At 35.1% G+C, this 24,058-nt stretch overlaps 3 protein-coding genes across 4 annotated transcripts; 1 reads left to right on the forward strand and 2 right to left on the reverse strand.

The window, feature by feature from the left end:
• Positions 1–3,502: 3,502 nt before the first annotated feature.
• Positions 3,503–6,784, reverse strand: LOC110614865 (disease resistance RPP13-like protein 4). 2 transcript variants are annotated; one of them, XM_043957018.1, is made up of 2 exons: positions 6,624–6,784; positions 3,503–6,241 (listed from the first exon to the last, which is right to left on the reverse strand). In XM_043957018.1, exon 2 carries the CDS (start codon positions 6,220–6,222, stop codon positions 3,667–3,669), a length of 2,556 nt encoding a protein of 851 aa, XP_043812953.1. In that variant the 5' UTR covers positions 6,223–6,241; positions 6,624–6,784; the 3' UTR covers positions 3,503–3,666. The 2 variants fall into 2 exon arrangements, with proteins under 2 accessions (XP_043812953.1, XP_043812954.1); XM_043957019.1 differs by lacking the exon at positions 6,624–6,784 and adding an exon at positions 6,500–6,605.
• A 5,027-nt stretch (positions 6,785–11,811) lies between these two features.
• Positions 11,812–15,132, reverse strand: LOC110616298 (probable LRR receptor-like serine/threonine-protein kinase At1g14390). The gene is made up of 6 exons (XM_021758679.2): positions 13,444–15,132; positions 13,220–13,353; positions 12,894–13,137; positions 12,628–12,821; positions 12,377–12,532; positions 11,812–12,291 (listed from the first exon to the last, which is right to left on the reverse strand). Exons 1-6 carry the CDS (start codon positions 14,690–14,692, stop codon positions 12,058–12,060), a joined length of 2,211 nt encoding a protein of 736 aa, XP_021614371.2. The 5' UTR covers positions 14,693–15,132; the 3' UTR covers positions 11,812–12,057.
• A 3,420-nt stretch (positions 15,133–18,552) lies between these two features.
• On the forward strand, positions 18,553–23,840 carry LOC122723683. The gene is made up of 4 exons (XM_043956780.1): positions 18,553–19,147; positions 19,259–19,676; positions 19,845–22,589; positions 22,658–23,840. The coding sequence occupies exons 1-4, from the start codon at positions 18,553–18,555 to the stop codon at positions 23,838–23,840; spliced, it is 4,941 nt and encodes a 1,646-aa protein (XP_043812715.1).
• Positions 23,841–24,058: the final 218 nt, after the last annotated feature.

A 24,058-nucleotide genomic window follows, 5' to 3' on the forward strand; every position in this document is an offset into this window, starting at 1 on the left:
CAGAGAAGAAAAAAGAGATGAGCATCGAAGATCCCAAAAGCTAGAACTCAGATTTCAAAGCTCAATTCTTCAAAACAAAAGGTAAAACTCATAAATTTTTTAGAAGTTTTGAAGAAAACTTAAGAAGAAACATCAAAGGGCCTTAGGTTTACCTCTGCTCAGAAGAAGAGAGAAGAATTTCTCTTAAAATCGAGTTGAAACCCTTTTATAGCTGGGTCTGCCAACTTATGTTCGGTGGCCGAATCTTGATGACTTGAAAACTCTTTTTTTTTTAAAAAAAAACACATCATAAAATGCTTCAAATTTATTTTATAAAAACTCATTTTACCCTTCTAAAATTTCTGGTTCTGAGATTCCATATTATAATGAAGATTTCATTAGAAAGTTAGAATTTTGACACTAGAGTTTAGCCGGGTATTACAATCACCTCGAGCTTGATTCCCGACATATTTGAAGGCTTCTAGGCAAAGCTTGAGGCATGCCCCCGGATTAAAGCCATTGCAACTTCTTTCTAACTTCCTTCCAAGCTTGAGTTTATGCTAAAGACCTTGTCACTTTCCTCTTTAGACAGTGGGAAGGTCTCCAGCTTATCCACTGATTCAGTTCTGGCCTCTTTGTTTTCATCTCTAACTTTCATGACTTCAGAGTTCACTTCCTTCGGCTGAGCATACTGTTCCTGTACTGTGGTTAAGTACACAGCTCTGACTTCTTTCTGACTTCTTCCTGCCTTCCTCGAACAATTTCGACCCCTTCATCGTTGAGAATTTCATGGTTAGATACCGATGCTTGTCACAGCTTCAAAATCATACAACATTGGCCTCTCCAGAATAGCATTGTAGCTTAAGGGTAGCTTCACCACTAGGAATACAACTGAGTGAGTCCGCGATAGAGGAGGCTCTTCCAAGGTGAGAGCTACTTTCACCTTGCCTTCCACGGCTACTAGGGTGCCCCTATCCCTTTAAATTGGGGCTTGGTCTCTCACGAGCTGCTCTTTAGGTGTTCTCATTTACTGAAAGACTCGGTAAGGCAACAGGTTTACCTTGTTTCGTCATCAACTAATACCCTACGAACCCTGAAGTTGTGGATAACTGTCTCAATGACCAAGGCGTCATCGTGGAGCATTTGTACCCCTAGTGCATCTTTTAAGGAGAAAGAGATAATCATAGGAGTGTGCTAGGTGACTTGCATCACTTCTACGCCACTTTCATTTCCAATCCTCCCTCTTTTCCTCCCCCTCCAGCTCATACGACCTCCTGTTCCCCCATGATCATGTTGATCATTCCACTAGAGCCATCGTTCACTCGCGCTCCTATTTGTCTTCGAGGCCTTTCACTTGCTTCTCCCTATTATTGCCTCTGCCCTTCTGACTTCTTCACAAAATTTCTAAGGTGGCCCCTCTTAATCAGCCTTTCTATTTCATTTATTAACTGGTAACAGTCATTCGTGTTGTGGTCGTGCATTCTCTAATATTGGCAATATTTGTCCTAGTCCCTTTTATTTACTTCATTTCTTAGGGGCTTGGGCCACTGCACATAGTCCTTATCTTAGACTGCCATGAGCACCTCAACTCTGGATACATTCAGGGGTGTGACTTTTGTAGGAACTCGGGGCTGATAAGGTCTCCATTCTTTTCTCTCCCACCAGTGTTTGTTTAGTGCCTCCAGATCCCAGTCATGCCTTCTCTCCGGCCTGTCTTGCCATCTGTCATCTATAGCTCTCCCCCTCTCCTTATCATCCCAAGAAAACTCGCTAGTAGTTAAGGTGTCATCTTGCCTTATATGCTTTTCTGCTCTTTTCATCAGCTCTAACGAGGTGGTAGAGGGCTTCCGGCATAGCGATCCAAAGAAATTCGGGTAGGCCGTGCCTTTTTTCATGGCCTCTACTACCCTTTCTTCATCTAACTTTGGTATCTATAAAGCTTCTGAGTTAAACCTAGCAACATATTCTCCCAGGGACTCATTTCTCCTTTGTCTGATGGTCTCCAAGTAGCTCGTCTTTCTCTCAGTAGGGACTCTAACAATGAATCTGTTGATGAATAAGTTGGCCAGGTCTACAAAATTCCTAACGCTTCTTGACTCCAGAATGTTGAACCAAGTCCGAGTTGGTCCCGTCAGGATAGTTGGAAAAACCTTACACATTAAAGCATCAAAATGAGTCTATAATTCCATAATTGTAGCTCAGCATATGCTTTTGGGGGTTTTCTGTCCCGTTGTAAGTTGCCAAGGTTCGCATCATGAACTTCTTCAATATTGTCTCATGTTGAATCTGCTTTACAAATGATGATGAGGTTGGTAATAGGGGACCACTGTTGTCTCTAGCTCCCAGATCCATCAGCAGTTGCTCTTTCAATCTTTTCAGCTTCTGATCTACGTCAGTGTTTTCCCTTCTAAGCCTCTTTTCTAGGCGATAAGTTCTTTTCAACTCCTCACTTCCAGATCTTTCTGCGAGTTCAGAAGAGTAGCTCTCTGCTCTGTCATTTTCAATGAGCTCCCTTGCTATCCTAACCCTTATCCGGGCTGTTGGTTCATTCCTCCGACTAACTTCACCATCTCCTTCTTTTGTCCTACTACTTTGTTGAGGGATTTGGTAGTTCAATGTGGGTTAGGACTCACTGTGGTTGATCCCTTCTACCATGGGTGGCCTGCTCAGTGGGGTATCGAGCCTCCTTTGTTGTAACGTCTGGCTTAGCTAGTGGGGGGTGTTTTGCAGCTAGAGGGCCATATTTTGAAGTTCTTGGTCAGACAAAGAGGTTCGGGGCGTGGTTCCAGTCGAGCTTGGTGAGGGGTTTAGCAATATAGGTGATAGGTTTACTAGTGTTGTTGTGCTAGAAAATGAGAACGGTGGACTTTCCTGAGTCGAGCTCAGGTCGGTTTGGTGATTCTTGTATGGTTTTCCCTGGGATTTGCCATGTGGATCTCAGTGGGTAAGTAGGAATAAAAACTTCGGTGAAGATAAGATCTCCTTTGTTCCCACAGACATGCCAATTGATGTTTGAAATCCAAGTATGGGTTTAGACTCAGCTGGGTATATTTTGGTAAGCTTAATTTCTATTTCTTTCTCGTTCCCCTTTATTTTCTTTCTCTTTTGTATTTTTATGACGTGTAACCGCTATTTTGTATCTGTATTCCTCTACCATATTCACGCCGGCAATACGTATGGATGTATTGTGTCTTTTTCTCTCGTCACGCGATCATTTAATTCCATCCGATGCCACTTAGACACAATCTCGGACATCGTGGAGTCTGCTTTTCCATAGAGGCTAGCGGGTATTTGAGGTTTGGATTTCACGGACAGGTTCGTGTGTAGCCCGGCTTGCCTAGGCAGGCCCTGAGCCAATATGGGCTTAGAGCCGTATATTGGGTACTCATTGAGCTCAAGCCTTGTTCTTCTCGTTTGAGCTACCTCAGGTTCAGGTATATGGAGCCCAACGGTCATCGAATGTAATCATGTGCACTCTTAGATTTGTGTAGTTTTCATAATAATGTGCATGCATGGATAACAATTACAGAAGAACCAGCAATTTATCAATTAATTGAAACACATTTCAAGCATTACATTACAGGAAAAAAGAAAAACACACGAACACGTCTCAAGCAAATTCATACAGCTCTCATGCAACAAGTGTAAAGAACACACAAGTAATCTGCACTAGCTTTGGTTCACTCTTCAATCTTCATTCTTCCTCCAGACTGCCAACTTCTCATCAGGACATGGAAAATGTTGCAAATTGAAGCAACCACTCACCTCTGCGTAACGTAATAAAGGCATGTCCTTCTCCAAGTTCTTCCAGTTTATATTTAAGTTTGGCAACACCTTGAAACATAGACCCTCAATGTTCCAAGTATACTGAATTTCAGCAACCCATCGTGGACTGGTTTCTATGTGCTCCAGGTCTCCATTCTCAATACAGAGATACTGCAAACTAGAAAGCTTCTCAGGATTGATCCATGCAGGAAGAGTTTTATGCCGATAACGCCTGAGATAGAATTCCTGGAGACTTGGTGGAGGTGAAAGAGCATTAAGCATTTCTAAAATATTTTGTCCTTCACAATCTTCAGCATCAATGGCCAGAACCTTGAGTTTGCTGAGCTGCGATAAGACATCTCTATCTTCTTGTGAAATTGCAGTGTCATTGCCTATGCTCATTCGCAGGACCCTCAGGTGGCTAAGTCCCCGAAGCTCGTGAAATCGAAAGCTTTGCCTATTTGCCTGATTGCTTACCCTGAATCCTGAAAGTTCTTGTAGATATAAGAGACTGCCAAGTCGCTTGGGTAGATATTCCAGACCACAAGATCCTAAATCCAACACCACCAGCTTCTTCAATGTAGTGATATATGGATTTAATGTGACTAGATTACTGCATCCACATAAAATCAAAATCTGCAGGTTCCGCAGCTTTCTCATTGAAGATGGTAGTTCTTTAATGCTCAGGAAACCACTAAGATTCAGATACGCCAGGCGTTTAAGAGAGCAAATCCAAGCCAAGAAATCCTTTACAGGAATATCATCCTGCTTACTGATGAGGGAGAAATCCAACACTCTGAGGGAACTAAACGACCCAATGTGCCTAGCCAGGACAACTTTACTGCTTGGAATCAGTAATAATGCCCTGAGCTTTGTGCTGCTTCTTACAGATTTTGGGTCCATTGCACTTGTGATGCCTAACCAGCGAGAATTTACAGTCGGTATCTGCCTGCTTTGCTCATCAAACTTGCCAAATGATTCCTCCTCTGCAATCTTAATGGTTAATTCTCGCACCATATCATGCATCCTGCAAACGTAGACTCTTCCATCGTAGTCTCGCCTATGTACAGCTTCAACCAAGCATCTGGCTACTAGATCAGACAGGTAATCGAATCCCATTTCTTTTGCTGTCTTTGAGCCTTTGCCTTGGATGAGTCCTTCTCCAACCCACCAGTGGATTAATTGTTCAGCATGTATCTCAGAGTCTTCAGGATAAATGGAGAAACACAGAAGACATTGCTTTAGATGTGTTGGAAGTTCATCATAGCTGAGTTGCAAAGACGCCATTACTGAACTTATTTTTCCTTCCACTGTCAATTCATGAAAATTTTTATTAATTTCATTCCACTGGACAAGTGAATTGGCTTTTGGTGCCAGTAATGCTGCTACTGTCTTGATTGCCAGCGGTAGTCCCCCACATTTATCCAAGATCTCCCTGCCTTCTTTCTCGAACTGTGGATCTGGACAACGTTTCTCTCTGCACCTTGAAAACGCAAATTTACTGAACAACAACCAGCTGTCGTCTTTATTCAGAGTTTTTGGCTGATGGATTTGTGACTTATCGACACCCATATCAGTTGCAACATCTTCATTTCTTGTGGTGATTATAATACAACTGCTTCCACCAATTACTTTCTGCAGGCTCGAACAGAACTTATCCCACCAAGGTAGATTCATCCTCCACACATCATCCATAAATATAAGGCAAGTCTTACCTTCAAGAGCTTGGTTAATTTTGTGCATCATCAGGCTCTCGTCAGATATAGAGAAATTTGGTTCTAGTTGTTCCAGCATGCTCCTCATGATCCTATTCTCGCTGAAAGTTTGAGAAACTGACACCCAAAGCATCTTCTGATAGCGAGTAGCAACCTCTTCATCGTTAAAAATTTTCTGGGCTATGGTAGTTTTCCCCAAACCCCCCATCCCTACTATGCCAACTCGATGAAGAACATTCGTTGTGCCAAAAATCCAGTCTTTTAACTTCTGCAAATCGTGTTTTAATCCTATTATCTCTGATGGGTCATAATCTTGTGTTGTGAATTTCACAACCTGGTAAGCATCATCTCCACGGTTGCTCAAGTCTTTTGCTTGCAAATATGCAGCCAAAGATCTTTCCATTGTGTCCATTTTTGCATTAATATCCTTCAGTTTCTTGCCTGTATTGTACCAGAAGAGCGGCTTTTGAAATGTCAAACTAGAGCAGGACCCATCATTCTGATATTCATCACTAATTATGCAGTCTGTTAGTATGTTGTCAGCTTCATAGACCAGTTCTCTTAAGGTAGACAAGCTTGTCTTGACAATTTCCTTCTTGTTTTTGAGATTTTCTGTGTCAGCAAGCAAGGCCTTCGTAAGATCCAGTCTAGTCTTCATCACCTCGAATTGACCTTTGAAGTCAAGTGCAAAATGAGCTTGGGTCTGCAGAGCTGTGAACACTTGTTGTGCCAGGATTTGAATCATAGCATCTACGATCGCCATCTCCTTACTCGAATTTTATCTATGAAACCCAAATTTAATGTTAATTTTGTTATCCAATAACTTCAGAAATCAAATAGCTTTCATTGAGAACCATTGCTCCAATTTGCAATTATGCTTCCTTTTTTCTTTTTCTATTAAATTTTTCTGTGTTAACTGAATTTTAACAGCTAGCCATCAATTTGGAGGAGAAAGAAAAACTGAAATTCCTAAACAAATAGAATTTTCATACTCTTTAAGCCCATGAGAGAAAAGAACTATTGACATGAAAAGCTCATACCAACTTCCTGCTGCTCTTCTTACTCAAGAGCAAGAGACAAATAGGCTAGATATTTACAATACACATGCAAACACAGAGAAGAAGAAAAGTTTCAACTTGCAAGTGATCAGGGAAACACATGTACCTGGAAGATAGAGAAGAGGATGAGGTCATCAAACTAGTAGAAGAGAATTTCTTCTCTCATGAATTGTTGCGTTGAATACTGTGCTTCGGCGAGAATTTGTTACATTAATGAAGATAGAATTCTCCACTCACTTCAACATTAAATTTTTTTATTTTTTCTAAAAATAAAAATAAAGATTTTTTTTTTTTTAAGTGAATGTAACCCATAATAATTGCATACGAGAGTTAACAGCGACAGTGGGAATAAAGTGAATGAAGTAAAGCTGCTTTTTAAAGCCACTTTGTTAAAAGAGAACGTTACCATTGCATGGCAAAGTTTTCCCATAGGAAAGAGATCAGAATGGCCAAGAAAATAATAAGCAATTATTTTTATGTTGATAATTAAGTCATACACAGAGATTTTTTTTTTTTTTTTCAAATACATAGGGAAATTGAAATGGCAAATATATATTTTTATATATTTTTAAACTTTATAAAAAAAATATTATAGCACTTCAAAATTTAAAAACATTGTATAATACACTTAAATTATTTAATAATATAATTAAAATAAACTCACAACCTAAATCATGAGTAACGTGAAGCAAAGTATCTTAATATTAATTTGAATAAAAAAATATTCTTTAAATAAAGTGTTAATTTTAATTTTAATATATATATATATATATATAATCATTATTCTTAATTTATTAAGAGTCTGTTTAATTTAACTATTATATACAACTGATAATTATTGTAAATAAATTGATAATTGATATATTTTTGATAAATTATATCTAACCGTTAATATTGGTATTTAAAATAATTAATAAGAGTATATATCAATTTATTATATTAACGAAATAAATATAAAAATATTAATTTATTATATAATATATATAATAATTAAAAATAAATTTTAAAATATAATTTTTTATGCACATATATATTTTTTATTATAGAATAATAAACATTATAACTAGTTTAATTATTATTTATAATTTTTTAATTTATTTATTATATATTATAATTTTAAATATTTTATTGATATAAAAAATTTAATTTTAAAAATTTATAATTAATAAATTATAATAGAGAAATATGGTCTAAATGAAAAATAAAATCAAAATAATCTGAATAATAATTTGAGGCTTTGAAATATATGTCAATATGGTTATACTTGATACACTTTATAATAAAATTATAAAATTATTTTAATTATACTTTTAAATAATTTAAATATATTATAAAATATTTTCATAAGTTAAAAATTGCACGTTCTCTTTTTGATAAAATTAGAAAAAAACAATTATGCATTTAGCCAAATGAAGATAAACAAATTAATTGACTAAACAAATGTGAAAAAGACAAACAGCTAAAGCCCCACTAACATTATATGGGAGCACGGGTAGAAAGTTAAAATAGACGGCTCTGTCATCTAGAGACAAGTATGGCTTAGGAGAGGATTGCAGCAAATTTTGATTAAATGAATGTTTTTAGAGCGAAGTTGACGGAGGTCTACGAGTGAATAAAGTATGTACCCGTACTATTCGGTTCAAATTGGAAAAATTGATTGAATTGAATTAATTTAAAAATTCAGTTTGATTTTTTATTTAATTCAGTTTGATTCGATTTTTAATTTCAAAAATTTCGATTATTTCAATTCGATTCAATTTTGATCAAAAAAATTAAAAAAACCAAACAGAACCGATTAGTGATAATAATATATTATTTTTAATAATATAGAGAAATTAAATCATATTAAGATTAAAATATTTTAATTAAATTTTAAAATATTAAAAATAAAATGTAAAAAATAAAAAATTTATTAAAAATCGAAACTGATCAAACCGAATCGAATCGAATCGAATCAGACCGATTTGATTGGATTTAGTTTCTAACCAAAATCAATTCAATTCGATTTTCATAAATACTAAAATTTTAATTTTTAATTTATTTAATTTAATTTAATTTTAAACCGAATCGATTGAATACCCACCTATATCAAATTAACTATTAATATGACTTCAAAATATTTTGTTCTCAAATGTGATAAATAACGTAGTAAATATGCTACAAGACAAAGAAGGTATAAGGGGTGGACTCATGTTAGGGCAAAAGGGGCCATGAGCCTCTTGAAAATTTAAAATTTTTAGAGGCATTAGTGTAATTTTATATTAATATTCTAAAAATTTAATTTTTTTTCTTTTTTATTTTTTTTTCTCATTTCTGCAGCGGCCTCTAACCTCCCATTTTCTTTCGTCTCTTAATTTGTATCCAACAAATTTCATTTTAATTCATAAATTTTATTTTTTGAAATTCACTATTTATTTTTCTATATTTTCTCTTTTACAAAGTGAGTTATTTTCTCATTTTATTTTTTTATATTATTCTTTGTTGTTAAGAATTAATTTATGTTTTTTATTTATTTCATTATATTGTTAATTTATTATTATTTATTTCACTTAATTACTAATACTATTATTATTATGGGTAGTAGTTTAGTCTGCTTAAAATTTAAAAAATTGTATAAATTTTAAATATTATTTTTATGGATAATAATTTAAACTAATCAAACTTAGTAAAATAGTATAAATTTTAAATAATATTTTTATGGATAATAATTTAATCTAATTAAAATTAAGTAATTGTTGTAAATATTAAATATTATTTTTATGGATAATAATTTAGTGTAATAAAAATTAAAAAAATTATGTAAATATTAAATATAGTTTTTATGGGTAATAGTTTATGTCTAATTAAAATTTGAAAAATTAAATAAATTTTAAATTATTTTTAATGGGTAATAGTTTAAATTTTGATCAAATATGATTTTATGGATAAATTAATAAAATATTATTTTAAAAAAAATAAATTTTAATAATTGATGTTAAATTGCACTCACAGATTTAGTCTGATGATAAATACATCTAACTAAATTTGAGAGGTCTCAAGTTCTACTCTCCAATTCTCGATTCTCAGTTCCACCTACTAAAAGATCCGTGTCAATTACACAGTCATAAATTTTCTCAAATCATAGATGAAAATCAAAATAGAATACTTATCATATCTTTGTTTGATGAATTTGAGAGTTGGTTAAAGTATATCATAGCTAAATATGTCTTTTTTTTCATTTGGGCATAGTGAAAGGGGTCATAATGCTTTTGATTGAACTTGTAAAATTTTATCTAGTTACTCTACTTGAACTTAAATCTCAACTTGAAAATTTTATCTTTGATATACGTATAAGTAAGAAGTTTTCTGATGTGAAAAAAATTAGAACTTTTACTGAAAATATAATAGTTATAATAAAGCATATTGTATTGGTGAAATTGTTATTACTCTTACTCATTTCTATAGTCACAATTGAAATAACATTTTTTACAATGTATATCATAAAAATTAACTCCGCAATAAAATTGGAGATGATTTGTTGAATGATTGTTTGGTAACTTATATTGAAATAGATGTATTGGTAAATGTTGATAATGAAAATATTATGAATAAATTTCAAGTAATGAAAAGTAGACGAGAAATATTATAATTTTATTATAACTGGTGGTCAATTTTTTATAATACACATGTTTTTAAATGTATATTATTTTTTAATTATTTATTTAATTTAAATTTCTGACTAAAATTTCTATACCAACTAAACCGACACATGATACTAATTATTCAAAAATTGATTATACCTGAATTATCACTAACTATCAGACATGTTTACGGTGAAGCAAACTCCTGTACTGACTGAATAGCTCTTTTTCCTGTGACAAAAAAAAATTATAATTAATTAAAATTATGTATTTTATTATTTAAAATTTAAAATTTTTAGTTATAGACACAGTTACTTTTTTTTTTCAATATACCTTTTAAAATTATACATTAATTTTAAAAATAAAATAAAATTAATTTTAAAAATAAAATAAAATAACTTTTAGAACTTATACTAAATTAAAAATGATTAAAGCTATTATAGAAAATGAAACTACAATTTCAAATAAAATTGTGAATTTCATTAAAATTAGGGGTTTAAGATAATTTAAGTTTTTTTTTAAGTATTACTCTTTCCTTCTTTTTTTTTTTTCAAAATTTCAAAGGGACCCCAGCCCATTTGTTCTAATTAATGCAACTCTTTGCCACTTTATACTTCTTCTGTCCTCTTTTTACCTGTCATTCTTAAAAGTTGTCTTTAAAATGATTTAAGAGTATTAGTTGTTTTTGTTTTTTTTTTTTTTTAAATTTTGCCCTTATTTTTATTAAACATTATAAATTTCGATAAAAATATTAAATATTATTATAGTTTAGGTGATTTAGTTTCACAATACAAAAACCTTAAACCATATATAAAAATGAAATGTGTAGGTAATTTTTTTTTATTTTCTAATATATTTTATTTAATCCACATTAAAAAAGTAAATTTATTAATTACGAGATAATTTAATTATAAATTGATATAAATATAGAGTATATAAGAAAAATATAGGTCTATTATTTTAACTATATTAACTATATTTTTTTAATTCATATAAAAATAGTTATAGGCTTAATATTAGTCTATTATTCAGATTTTTTTTTATTTTTTAACACATTATTGGTTTTATTGATTTTGTTTCTCACATCATTTCGGTCTCTTTATTGTTTTTATTGATTTTGTTGTCTGCCTGCTTTGCTTATTTGCTGTTTTAGTTGGTTAGTGATGTTGCTGTTGGGTTTAACTGCTCAGTGAAGATGATTGGTGTTCCTCTCTCCAAGCAGTACATTGATTTTGTGGTTGTGTTGTCTGGATTTGAGCCGTTTTCTAGTTGGTTTGATTTGGTTTAATTTGTGTGTTTTTTTGGGTTGATTTGAGTTATTTTTCTGATTTTTTAGGTTGTATACAGATTTCAATTCTCTCTGTACACGAGTCTCTCTTGGCCTTGATAAACGCCATTCTTGCATTGTTCAAAATATATATATATTGAATTTTATAAGGCCAGGATGAGAGTCCGTATTGGGCGCGAGACGGGACTTAGCGCGAAGCCTCTGAAACTGAAAGTGCCCCCTTTGTTTTTTCCCCAAAGATATTTCCATTTCATCAAATAACATTAGATCAAGGCCTTAATGAGAACAAAGATAACAAGAGGCTCAAAAAATTAAGCCCAATGCAACTGAGCCCATACTCCAGTTAGAAGTAATTAAGAAACAAAGGCATGTACAAGTTGGAAAAATGCAAATAAAATTTCGAATTTTCTTTTGAAATTAGCCCTAAAATAAATACAAGGTGGTTTCAGGATTATTCACCTACTCATATAATAAATTTTGATACATGGAATCGCCTCTAGAACCGAGAGATTTCCAATCTGAAACCTAATTGGTGCAAGTTATAAAAAATATATAAAAAATAAAAAAACCTGATAGAGGGAAACAACAGAGCGTGACAGCTTGAATCATGTGAAATTTAGAAAAAAGCAACACTATAACTGCGTGCCAAGGTTTCCGCTACTGGTCCATCCTTCCTGAACTTGATTTGAATACTGCAGATTCCAGAGAACATCTTCTATTGAAGGTCTACTGCTGGAGTCTGCAGAGAGGCAATTAATGGTGATTTTGACTGTAGTTCTTAGTGATTCATATGCGAAACTGCCCCTTGTTGAAGGATCTACCATAGCTCGTAGTTTTGCTGGCGCCTCAGTTAAGCCTTTTTCTAGCTGTTCATAGGACAGGAAATGCATTTGAAAACTAATGGCATCATTAAAATTAAGGCAACATATGACGCTGTCTTGAAATTTTTACCTGAATCCTTAACTCTTCCAATTCACTTTGAGATGTTACAAGTCTGCCTGTAATGACTTGAACTAGGATAACTCCCAGTTGATAAACGTCTTCCTTTTCTGCATTTGCACTGAGATTATATGCATCTATTCCATTCAGAGGACTCTCTGAACCAACCTGGAAAAATTCCAGAACCATAACTCGGATTAGATTCATCACAAAACAGAAGTCTCAACGAAGAAAATGGCGTATAATTTGCGAATGGCTCGTACCTTAGATGGCAAGGGAACGTTGTAGTTACTAAGTTTTGCAGTGAGACTTTCATCCAACAATACATTTTCAATCTTTAAATTGTTCCCAAAAATTCCAGGTGCAACTCCTGTGTGCAAGAACTGGATTCCCCTGGCAACTCCAATGGTGATTGCCATTCTTTGCGGCCATTTCAGGACATCCTTCTTTCTCCAATCTGTTAGATCAAAATTTGGATTAGAAATTCTTTAATGGGTTTCAAACTTGAGAAATTTTCTGTTTGATTTACCAGTGAGATGATCCTGAAGAGATCCATTGGAGATGTGTTCAAGAACCACAAAGACAGTGCTAGCTGTAGTTGGATGATCCTGGAAAGTAACAATGCAGTGCCCAAGAACACTGACCAAATGCAGATGCCTCAGCTTTGAAAGTAGCTCCATGTGCTGCACCAAACTTTGAGGCAAATTCTTCTGCTTTAATTTCACACATTTTATCAGGACCACCAAGCCATCTCTGAGCCAACCTTTGTAAAGCTGTAGATAAAACAGTAAAGAATTGCTTTCATTTCATACTGCAGAAAACTGTTATTTTTTTTAAGCTAATTTTCTTTCTCACCTGTCCCTGAGATTCTTCTCCCAGGAAATTGTTTTGATCAAAGTTGTTAGTTGCATCCTCAATTTCTTCTAATGTGAAAACACGATATGGTGGCAGACCTATTGCAGCTGACCTCATTGTCTGAGGCACACGCCCTGCAGAAATTCATATAATTGCTGATCCTAATTAGTGAAGCTAATCAACTTTAGAACATAAACACAGAGAAAAACAGAGGCCAAACTTACTTGAATCAATGGTTGGCACTGAGGAGCTACGAACAGACATTTTATCAGCAGCAGATCCATCAAATTTACCACCATAAGAGATTGTTTCTTGCGATCTTCTTACAATGATCACAATCAACAATCCAAGAACAGCTGCTATCCCAACAACACCTCCAATAATACCAAGTATGAGGCCTAGATTGGTGATGGATTTTTTCTTTTCATGTTCAGCTGGGGGCTTGACAGCTAAAGCTTCTTTATTACAGAATGAAAATGGATGTTGATTACTTGAATTTCTACTAGACAAACAATTCCATGAACTAATGACAGTCCGATTTGGAGAACTGAATGCAATACATGAAGGTAATTTTCCTATCAAAAGATTGCGAGAAATGTCTAGGAACTTAAGCTTAGCAGAGCAAGAAGTGTTGGTTGCCAGGGTACCACTGAACTGATTTTGGGCTAAATCAAGATACTGAATTGAAGGCAGAGAGAACAGAGCAGATGGGATTTGTCCAATTAGCTTATTAAACGAGATGTCTAATTGCTGAAGTTGGTTGAAGTTCTTGAGCCCTGAAGGAATAACAGATCTAAACGAATTGTTACTCAAAATTACAGTAACAAGATTGTTTCCTAGTGAAGGGAAGTTGGGTCCAAGATGGTTCCCACTTAAATTCAACTCTCGAAGTAGAACTAAGCCTTTGAGATCTGGCACTCTCCCACTGAGCAAATTATCAGCTAAAACAAGACTAGCAAGATTCTTTAATGACACAAACCGTTGAGGAATCTCCCCATAAATGAAATTTGAGCTACAGTTAAGTACTTGAAGAGACCAAAACCTGTTAATCTTGGCAGGCAATGGACCCCACAAACCCAAGGAAACTAGTGATAACACTTTCAAGTTGGAAAGCTTTGTTAGAACTGTGAAGAAAGCATCAATTGAGAAATTATTAGACAAAGTTTGCTGGGAGACGGCAAAATTTCCTGAATTCATTGGTTTTGGGCTCTGAGATGAAGAGCTTTTGTTTCCAACTACAGTTAATTCTGCAACATGATTGTTTGAGCAAACAATCTTGAGAGAAGGCGAGGGAGGGAGATAACAGAAGTTGGTCCAATTGTTCCATCCTTGAAGCACTTGAGGATATTCAAGAAGTTTCTGAACTTGGAAAAGAATTCTGGTTTCACTTGGAGACAATTGTCCGATTGAAACAGGAACAAGCATGACGAGTAGAGGAAACAATAAACAGAGACACGACCTTAAATTTTCCATTTTCAGAAGAGGATTGAAAAAGAAAAAAAACCCTCAAAAGCTAAACTATAACCTCCATGCACTCATTAACTGAATATGGGAAGTCATTAACTGCATGCAAATCATCAAAGAAGTTCAGCTGGACTGAGAAAGAATACAGTTTTTTCTAGGGAAAGCAACGGAAAGAGAGTTTTTCTTGGAGAAAATGAGAGGATTCCTTTTACAAAAAGAAGAGGATGACCCTTTTGCCTACGGAAAGTGAAAGTTGATGGAAACGGAGGAAGCCCTGTTCGCAGATTGAGAGATGATAAATAAGCGAGCAAGAAGCAATCTTGATCATCCTACGCCACCGGGACTACCATATTAAATTAGAAACCAGCTTTCAAAACCTCTCATCTCTCTGACTTCTCACACCCTAGTGAGAGTAAAGTCAACTTGGCTCTGAGTTCAAAATTCGAAACTCTGCAATTCGCGAGAACCTCGGTTTTGACCACGATTATTATGGTAGACCCGCGTGTATCGAGCATCTCGAAGTCACGCGCCACGGCACATGACCTTCGTGAAGGGTAACCTACACTGCTCTTTTTTTTTTTTACAATATAAAATAAAAATACACAGATAAATAATTAAATAGTATAAAATATGACTAATCCAAAATTAATAAAATTTAAAATCTTTTAATTTTTCCAAAATAAAATCTTTTAATTTTTTTATTATTAAAAATTAATATTTTGATTCTATTAAAATATTACGGAACAGAATCTGATAAGAGAGAAAGGAAATAGAATTTTCTTTTTGTAGTTATTGCTATTACTGTCGTCTCTTTTTCATGTTCATGCAATAAGAAGACATTTTTTAAATTTGTATTTATGATGGAAATATCCATATGAGTGGATGTGAATAAATGTCAAAGAACTAATAATATTAAAGAGAAATTTACATAAATGACCTCGGCGTTTAATGTGTCGGTGAGAGGAGTTGTGAAGTGGTGAGCAGAGGCAAGGTTGTCATTTAAATAGTTTAAAATGGCAATAACGTGGTGGTTCGACCTAATTTGTTGTGTTGTTGTAAGATAAGATCTGCTGCTGCTGTTTCCACTTAATATTCCTTTCCCCTTTGTGATTTGGACGTTGTTCTTGGACTTGGCTGCAGGATTTTGGTGCATGTTATCATAAAGACAAAAGCTCTTGAGCATCTTCTGAAAAGGAGAAAAAGGACAATCGTTAAATTCATGAAGAATGATGATGGGAAGGGGGAATTATGCGTTTTGCATCAAATTTATGCTTATTAGGGCTGGAGAAAATTCTGTTTAAACTGAGGATTTAAATCGATATAAATAAACGGTTTGATTTAATTTAGAATCGTTAATAATTAAATAAAGTTATTTAGACTTTTTTTATATAATTATATCTTTATTTTATTTTTACTAATTAATTTATTAAAATTGCAAAATTAATTTTAAGGTAAAACCTAAATAAAATCCAAAGGCTGATAAAAACGTTTTTCTTTTCCTCCACAGCATTAGTTTGATATGATTTAAAGGTATATTATTGTGTTTTCTCCTTTTTATTCTTTTTATGATTGTGAATTTTTGGAATCATATGTATCATAGTTTGCAATTATATTCCAATTTTGTTTCCATTTCGAAATCCATCTTAAAATTTTGAAATCGATATACAAATATTTTGTTATATAAATTTTATAAAAATATAACTATTTTGAAAATTTTTTTAAATATTTATAATGTATAATTTGTGTCGCATACAGAAAATAAATAATAATAAATTTTATAAAATTATATATCAAAAATTAATAACGAAAATATTAAAGCGGAATTGACCTTTCATGTAAGATTAAAGATCAAGTTACATACTCAATCAAAATTTTAATAGTGTTGACACTGTCAATTTTAATTTAGTTATTACTTATCTATTTCACAAAGATAAATTTGTTCTTTTATTTTCTAGTTTTGTTACGTCTTTCTATTTAATATGTATTAAAAATAAAATTTATTAATTTTAATCATAATTTAATAATAAAAAATATAAGTAGAAATTATACTATGAGAGACAATAAAAAAATCTATTGCTTTAACTAAATCAATCACACTATCTTAAATTCTTAATTCATATAAAAATAATTATGTCCATTCTTTATAGAATGCATAGAGTATTATGAAAATTTTAAATATATTTCCTTTTCCACTTTTATCTGTATTTTAAAAAATAAAATTTATTTACTATCATTTTTTTCAAATTAAGAATATTAATTAATTAATTATATTATTGGATACATGATGGCTTTTTTTCCATGTCCTTCTGAAGTCATAATTATTAGTAGAGACAAACGAAAACCAAAAACTAGCATACAATCTCCTTTCCATGCCATTCTCGCTTCTGTTTCTGAACTAATGGTTCATTTGATTGCCGAGCTTCCCCTCAAGTTCGGAAGATGGATTGGTGATCATCCTTGCCCAGATTCCCGTGATAATAGACAACAACGTGGGTTGCCTCAATGGCATAGTCTCCACATACATCTCAATGTCAAAATGTGATAATTTTGGACACACATTGAAACAATCTCTTAAAAGAGAACCAATTTTTCATTTGTTGAAAACAATGTCTTGAAGGGAAAGGGTGCTGAGGTATGAGTTCAATAAGTTTAATAGAAACGAGTTTTCTCTCTCTATTCTTAGAGAGATTTTTTTTCCTCTCATTTCTCCCTTTCACTATTTAGAGTTCCGTCCCTTTTTTCTTGTCATTGAGCAAATAGAGGAGGATATCTCTCTCGATGTTAATTTTCTCCTCTCTCTTTCAGTTGGGATGTAAAAATTTTGTGTTTTTTATGATAAATCTTATATTTTATGGTGGGAAGTTATTGGAAATCAATTTTTTTTTTCTTTCTACTTTCTTTGAGGGCATATGGTGAATATTATCTTCTTATAGTCTTGCATGTGACTTTTATAGCCTGTCGAAGTATTTTCTATCATGTCTAGTCGCGATAGTGAGGTGGTTCTATTGGTGTTATTTTTGTTTATTGGACTTTTGCTCTTTGCTTGCAAATTTTTATTGATTTGTGCTTATTTGATCTGTAGATCTATAAATTCCTATCATCTAATACTCTGATTACTATTGTTATACGAGAATAGACAGAAATGGCTAAATGAGCTGCACAACTATCTTCCTTTTTAGTCTCCTTACTTTGGGGTTATGATTAGTAATTTTTTAGATTGAGTTTGATCCTAATTTAATTCTGGATTAATTTATTTTAAACTAACTGAGTTAGGTTTTTGATATATTTAAGTTTCTTTGTCTTTTAATACAATGCGCCTCAAACCATTTCCTAATGCATGCAAGCATTATCTTTACAAAAAGAATCCGAATTATACTTAGTCAACTTGGTTTCATTTGGAAAGATAATTTAAGCTCGGTTTGTTTCACAACAAATATTTTTTAAAAAAATATTTTTCATATTTTTTGACATTTAAAATATTTAAAAATTTAATTAATAAAAAATATTTTTTTAAATTTAAATTCAAATTTAAATTCATTTTAAATTCAAATTTATTTATATTATTTAAATTTATTTTAATAAAATTCAATCAAATTAAGTATCTGAAGATATCTAACCAATCAGTAATTTCTATTGAGAAGCGTTGCATCAATAACGATATCCAGCAAAAAAACGAGTAAGTCGAGAAGAAAAGGAAGTGCAAAAACCTCTCATCTTCTGTCGGTAACATGGGGGAAGTCAAAAGGTCTCCTCGGTGAGGAGTTAGGGTTTGTCTCCTCAGTGAGGAGTTTGTTGATTTTTGATTCTCTTCTCTTTCTCTTCATCACCGTTTTAGCCTTTTTCTCTTTCGTTCTTTTTACTTCGATATTATGGAAGGGGAGGTCATGGAGGATCGAGATACTTTATCAGTAGAGATGGCTGGTTTATCGGTGGACGGCGGTGGTCAGATGGGTCTTGAATATCAACAAGAGGAGTTGGGGGCAGGAGACAATCTTGAGCTATGTTTGGTGGGCAGATTTCTTTCGGTGAGGATTATCAACTATAATGCTATGTCTTTGTCATTAGCCGAGCTGTGGCAACCCCGTGAAGGGATGACTGTTAGGGAGTTGGGTGGTGATCTTTATGTGTTTCAATTTTTTCATGAGGTAGATATTCACCGTGCCCTGGAAATGTGCCCTTGCACCTTTGATAATCAGATTCTGATTATAGAACGTATGTCAGGTTTTTCTACTCCTATAGAGGTCCCTCTTAATCACATTTATATTTGGCTCAAGATCTTTGATTTACAGACTGGGTTTCATTCTGAAAGGGTAGCTAAAGATATTGGCAATCAGGTCGGTCAGTTTATTGCTTCAGATGAGCGCAATTTTACTGGGGAGTTCGACTCATTTGTTCGAATCCGTGTTAGATTGGATGTTCGGAAACCGCTGATGCAAGGCATCAACTTGAGAAGAACAGGTGCAGGTTAGTTTTGGGCGAGGTTTGAATATGAACGTTTGCCCACGTTCTGCTTGATATGTGGTATCCTTGGCCACACAAATAGATTCTGCCCTCAACTGATTCATTATCCTATAGGACAGGCCCCTCGCAACTATTCTCTGGACATCCGTGCTAAACCTCGCAGAGGGGGAATGGTGAACAAGAGCTCACGGTGGCTTCGTACGCCGGGGAGGTCTTTCCGATCAGAAGGTAGTAGTGGTTCAGCTATGGAAACTGATCAAGATTATGCCGCTTATCACGGGCCTAATTTAAATTCAAATTCTGAAAAAGATAAGGGAGTGGTTACTGGAGCTGCTTTAGCTAAGTCTCCTATTTTGTCTCAACATGCTGTTAATTCCCATGTACACCCAGCCATGCAATCTCCTACTGGGCTTACTATTGTGGACCTGAAGCGGTGTCGTATGGAGGAGGCATTAAATGAGGAGAGGGCCCAAGATGGTGGTACCAATGCAAGACCTGATTCTACACTTTCAAGGGCTGCACCAAAAAACATGTTATCGGCGGGTTCTGGGGACCAGGCCCGTCGAGAGAAATGAGTTGCCTTAGCTGGAACTGTCGTGGGCTTGGCAACCCACGGGCAGTTAGTTTCCTAAAAGAAATTGTAAGGGAAAAGAGGCCAAGTTTTATTTTTTTTAATTGAAACTCTTTGTTATCGTAATAGGATTGAAGAAATAAAAAATTTATTGGGTTATGATGATTTTGTTTCTGTAGACTGTGTGGGGCATAGTGGTGGTCTGGCTTTACTTTGGCGTGCTATTGACTATGTGCATGTTCTATTTCAATCGGCTAGATGTATTGATGTGGAGGGTGACTTAGATTCAGTGGGTAGTTGGCGACTAACTGGCTTTTATGGACATCCTAATTGTAATCATCATCAGGAGTCTTGGGCTTTACTACAGAATTTAGCAACTATGAGCACACGTCCCTGGGTCTGTATGGGGGACTTCAATGACATTCTAGCTAATCATGAGAAGAAAGGAGGCAGACGGCAACCGAATGCATTGATTCAGGGGTTTCGCAATGCTGTAATGGCAGCGGGACTCTGTGATTTTCCCATGAGCGGATATAAATTTACTTGGGAAACTGGTAGGGGCTCAGATCGGTGGGTTGAAGAAAAATTAGATAGAGTTCTTACCTCTCCATCATTTAATTCTTTGTTTTCCCATGCTAGAGCGGCTTCGTTGGAAGCTTCTTCATCTGATCATCTTCCAATACTGTTGGAGATACGTCTCTTTATTCCGACCCAGTTGGCCAGGAGATTTAAATTTGAGAACAGTTGGAGAAGAGAGCCGCAGTGCCGTGAGTTGATCTCCAATGTTTGGAATTCGAGTGCCTCTGTGGATGTGTTTAATAAATTACTTCGGTGTGGAGAATTGTTGTATAGATGGGGGCTGGACATTCGAAATCTACATAAGCAGGAGTTGGTACAGTGTAAGTTAGATATGCAGCACTTGCGGGGTTCTCGTTCGTTGGCTGATGTTCGCAAGTTTGAGGAGGCTAAGAAGAGATACCATGACTTGTTGAGGGATAAAGAAATACAATGGAAGCAACGTGCCAAAGTCTTTTGGTTGAAAGAAGGAGATTCTAACACTAGATTCTTTCATGCAATGGCTACAAACAGAAAAAAGAAGAATCTGATTCATCGGCTCCAAGACAGCAATGGGGTTTGGTGTGAGAGGGGGCTAGCTCTCGACACTCTTATTGTTGATTATTTTCAGGATATCTTCCAGGCAAATTCAGGTAATACTCAGCCTATTATTGATCATATCCCTCACTGTATTACTGAGGAACATAATGCTTTTCTTCTTGCTCCTTATTCACCTGAGGAAGCCCGTGCAGCAGTGTTTAGCATGCAAGCGGACAAGGCACCTGGTCTCGATGGGTTCAACCCAGGTTTTTTCCAATATCACTGGGATATTATTGGGTCTGATGTTTCATCTACTTGTATTTCAATGTTGGCTGTCGGTACATTCCCGGTAGAGTTAAATGAAACAGCATTAGTTTTGATTCCAAAGAAGACAATTCCTGGGACGATGGGGGATTTGCGGCCAATAGCTTTGTGTAATGTCTTTTATAAAATAATGTCCAAGATGGTTGCAAATCGACTTAAAAGGCTACTGCCTCGGATTATTTCTCCATCACAGTCGGCATTTGTTGCCGGGAGAAGCATCCATGATAATACTATAATTGCCTTCGAGCTTATGCACTTTTTCAAAGGCAAGCGCTATGGTCGTGAGAGTTATGGTGCCTTAAAGATGGACATTAGCAAGGCATATGATCATATGGAGTGGAATTATGTTTCGGATGTCTTGGATAAAATGGGTTTCTCAACACAGTGGACGAGTGTGATCATGCACTGTATTACTTCAGTCAGCTATCATATTGTTCATGATGGGAAGGAATTGGGTCCAATTATGCCTACACGAGGATTGCGGCAAGGAGATTCCTTGTCCCCATATATATTTATCTTGTGTACTGAGGGACTTTCACAGCTTATATCGCACAAGGTGGCTAGTTCGGCTTTACATGGTTGTCGGGTGGCTAGGAGATGCCCTGAGATAACTCATCTCTTCTTTGCCGATGATAGCTTGATTTTCTTCCATAGCACTGCTGCTGAAGCTCAGGTTGTGAAGGAGGTGGTTTCTACTTATGCACAGGCATCTGGGCAGCTCATAAATTTCACTAAATCTGCCATATGCTTCTCTAAGAACACGAGACAGAATGATCGAGCTGGTGTGTGCTCTGTGTTAGGCGTGGAAGAGCATTCAAGTTTGGGCAAATATTTGGGTCTTCCATCAGTGGTGGGCATAAACAAAAGGGAAATATTTGGTTTTTTAAAGGACAAGGTGTGGCAGAAACTTAACTCCTGGAAACATCGTTGCTTGTCCCGTGCAGGTAAAGAAATCTTACTAAGAACAGTGCTCCAAGCACTTCCTAATTATGTGATGAGCATGTTCCTAATCCCTAAGACTCTTTGTCACGACCTCCAACAGATGATGAATATGTTTTGGTGGGGTAAAGGTATTAACCATGAAAGGGGAATCCATTGGATGAGTTGGGATAGGATGAGTCAACCAAAATTTGTTGGAGGGTTGGGCTTCAAGAAGTTAAGGGAGTTCAACTTGGCTATGGTTGGAAAGCAAGCTTGGAATATTGTGACTAATCCTTCTTCTTTGGTGGCAAGGTTAATTAAAGCTCGTTATTTTCCTGATGCTAATTTTATCAGGCTCGTCTGGGGTCCAATCCGAGCTATTTTTGGCGAAGCATTTGGGAAGCACAATCTGTTATTAAGGCCGGTATGTGTTGGAAAGTTGGAAATGGACAGCAAATTCGAGTCTGGGAAGATCCTTGGATCCCAAATTTGCCTTCCTCCTGGGTGCAAACATCGCAGCCTGTTAACTCACAGGTAAACTTTGTTCATGATTTGATGATTAATGGTTTTTGGAATTTGCCATTGTTACGTTCAATTTTTAGTATGGAAGAGCAGCAGGTCATACTGTCTATTCCCCTCCCTCGATTTGCTGCTAGTGACAGATTGATCTGGAAGTTGGAGCCAAAGGGTCAATATTCAGTTAAATCAGTTTATAAATTCCTAACTAATATTGGGGATGGAGTTGTGGGAGGTCATGTTAGTGCGATGTGGCGGAAATTATGGAACGTCAGGGCTCCTCCTAAGTGTCGCGACTTAGTGTGGAGGGCAGCCAATAATGCCATACCAGTTTTGCAGCTGCTTCAACAGCGACATATTCCTGTGCATAATTCATGTCCTTTATGTAATTCTGTTAGTGAATATGTGCTCCATGTGCTGGTTACATGCCCTTTTGCCAAGAGGGTATGGCTTGCGTCTTCGATTGGATGGCTTTTTCCTCAGTCGGCGTCATTTTTGGCATGGTTGTGCTCAGTTTCGCAGCTGGTGAGAAAGGAAGACCAAGCTATGGTGGTAATGATCTGCTGGGCTCTTTGGCAGGCAAGGAATGATGTGGTCTGGTCTTCGAAGTGGTCGAGCCCTGCTGCTGTGGTGTATCGGGCTAGGACAATCCTCTACGATTGGTGTAATGCGCGACACGTTGATGACAGTTCTTCTGATGCTGTGCCAGCTCCTCCACCGTTACATTTCTGGGTTCCACCGCTTCAAGGATCCTTGAAAGCTAATGTAGATGCAGCAGTCTTCCCTGATGGCTTCATTGGGGTTGGTGGAGTGCTTTGCTCATATGATGGCTCTTTTGTTGGCGCTTGTCAACATAAACTCCTTGGTTACTTCTCTCCTAAAACAGCTGAGCTAATTGCCATTAGAGAAGTTCTGAGTTGGATTAAGAGGCTGGGTTATGATCAGATAGTGTTGGAATCAGATGCTCTTACGGTAGTGAAGGCTTTGCTTTCTTCTTCAACTTCTGATTTTTCTAGTTTTGGGTCCCTTGTTGATGATTGTAAATCTCTAATAGCAGAGATGAATTCAGTATCTGTGAGTTTTGTTCCTCAATCTGCCAATAGTGTGGCACATCTTATAGCTAGAGCTGCCTCTACTATTTCAGACAGGATAGAGTGGCACCCCTCCACAATTAATTGTTCATACTTTGATGTTGGACTTTCAAATTTGAATGCAATTACATTTTTAGTTCAAAAAAAAAAAATAACGATATCCAGCAGAAGTCTTTAGAAATCAAGAAAAATAATATTCTCTCAATTTTATAATTTTTATTTATTTTATTTTTTTATATATATTAAAAAAGATAATTTTTTAATTATATTTATTTTAAAATATTAAAATTATTAAATATTAAAAAATTAAGAAATTTTTTAAAAATAAAATAAAATAGAATAATAATAATAATTAATTTATATATTATTATAGTGTTAAAAAACAGTGAATAATAA

The sequence above is a fragment of the Manihot esculenta genome, chromosome 5, assembly GCF_001659605.2.
Source record: "Manihot esculenta cultivar AM560-2 chromosome 5, M.esculenta_v8, whole genome shotgun sequence".
NCBI classification, from domain to species: domain Eukaryota; kingdom Viridiplantae; phylum Streptophyta; class Magnoliopsida; order Malpighiales; family Euphorbiaceae; genus Manihot; species Manihot esculenta.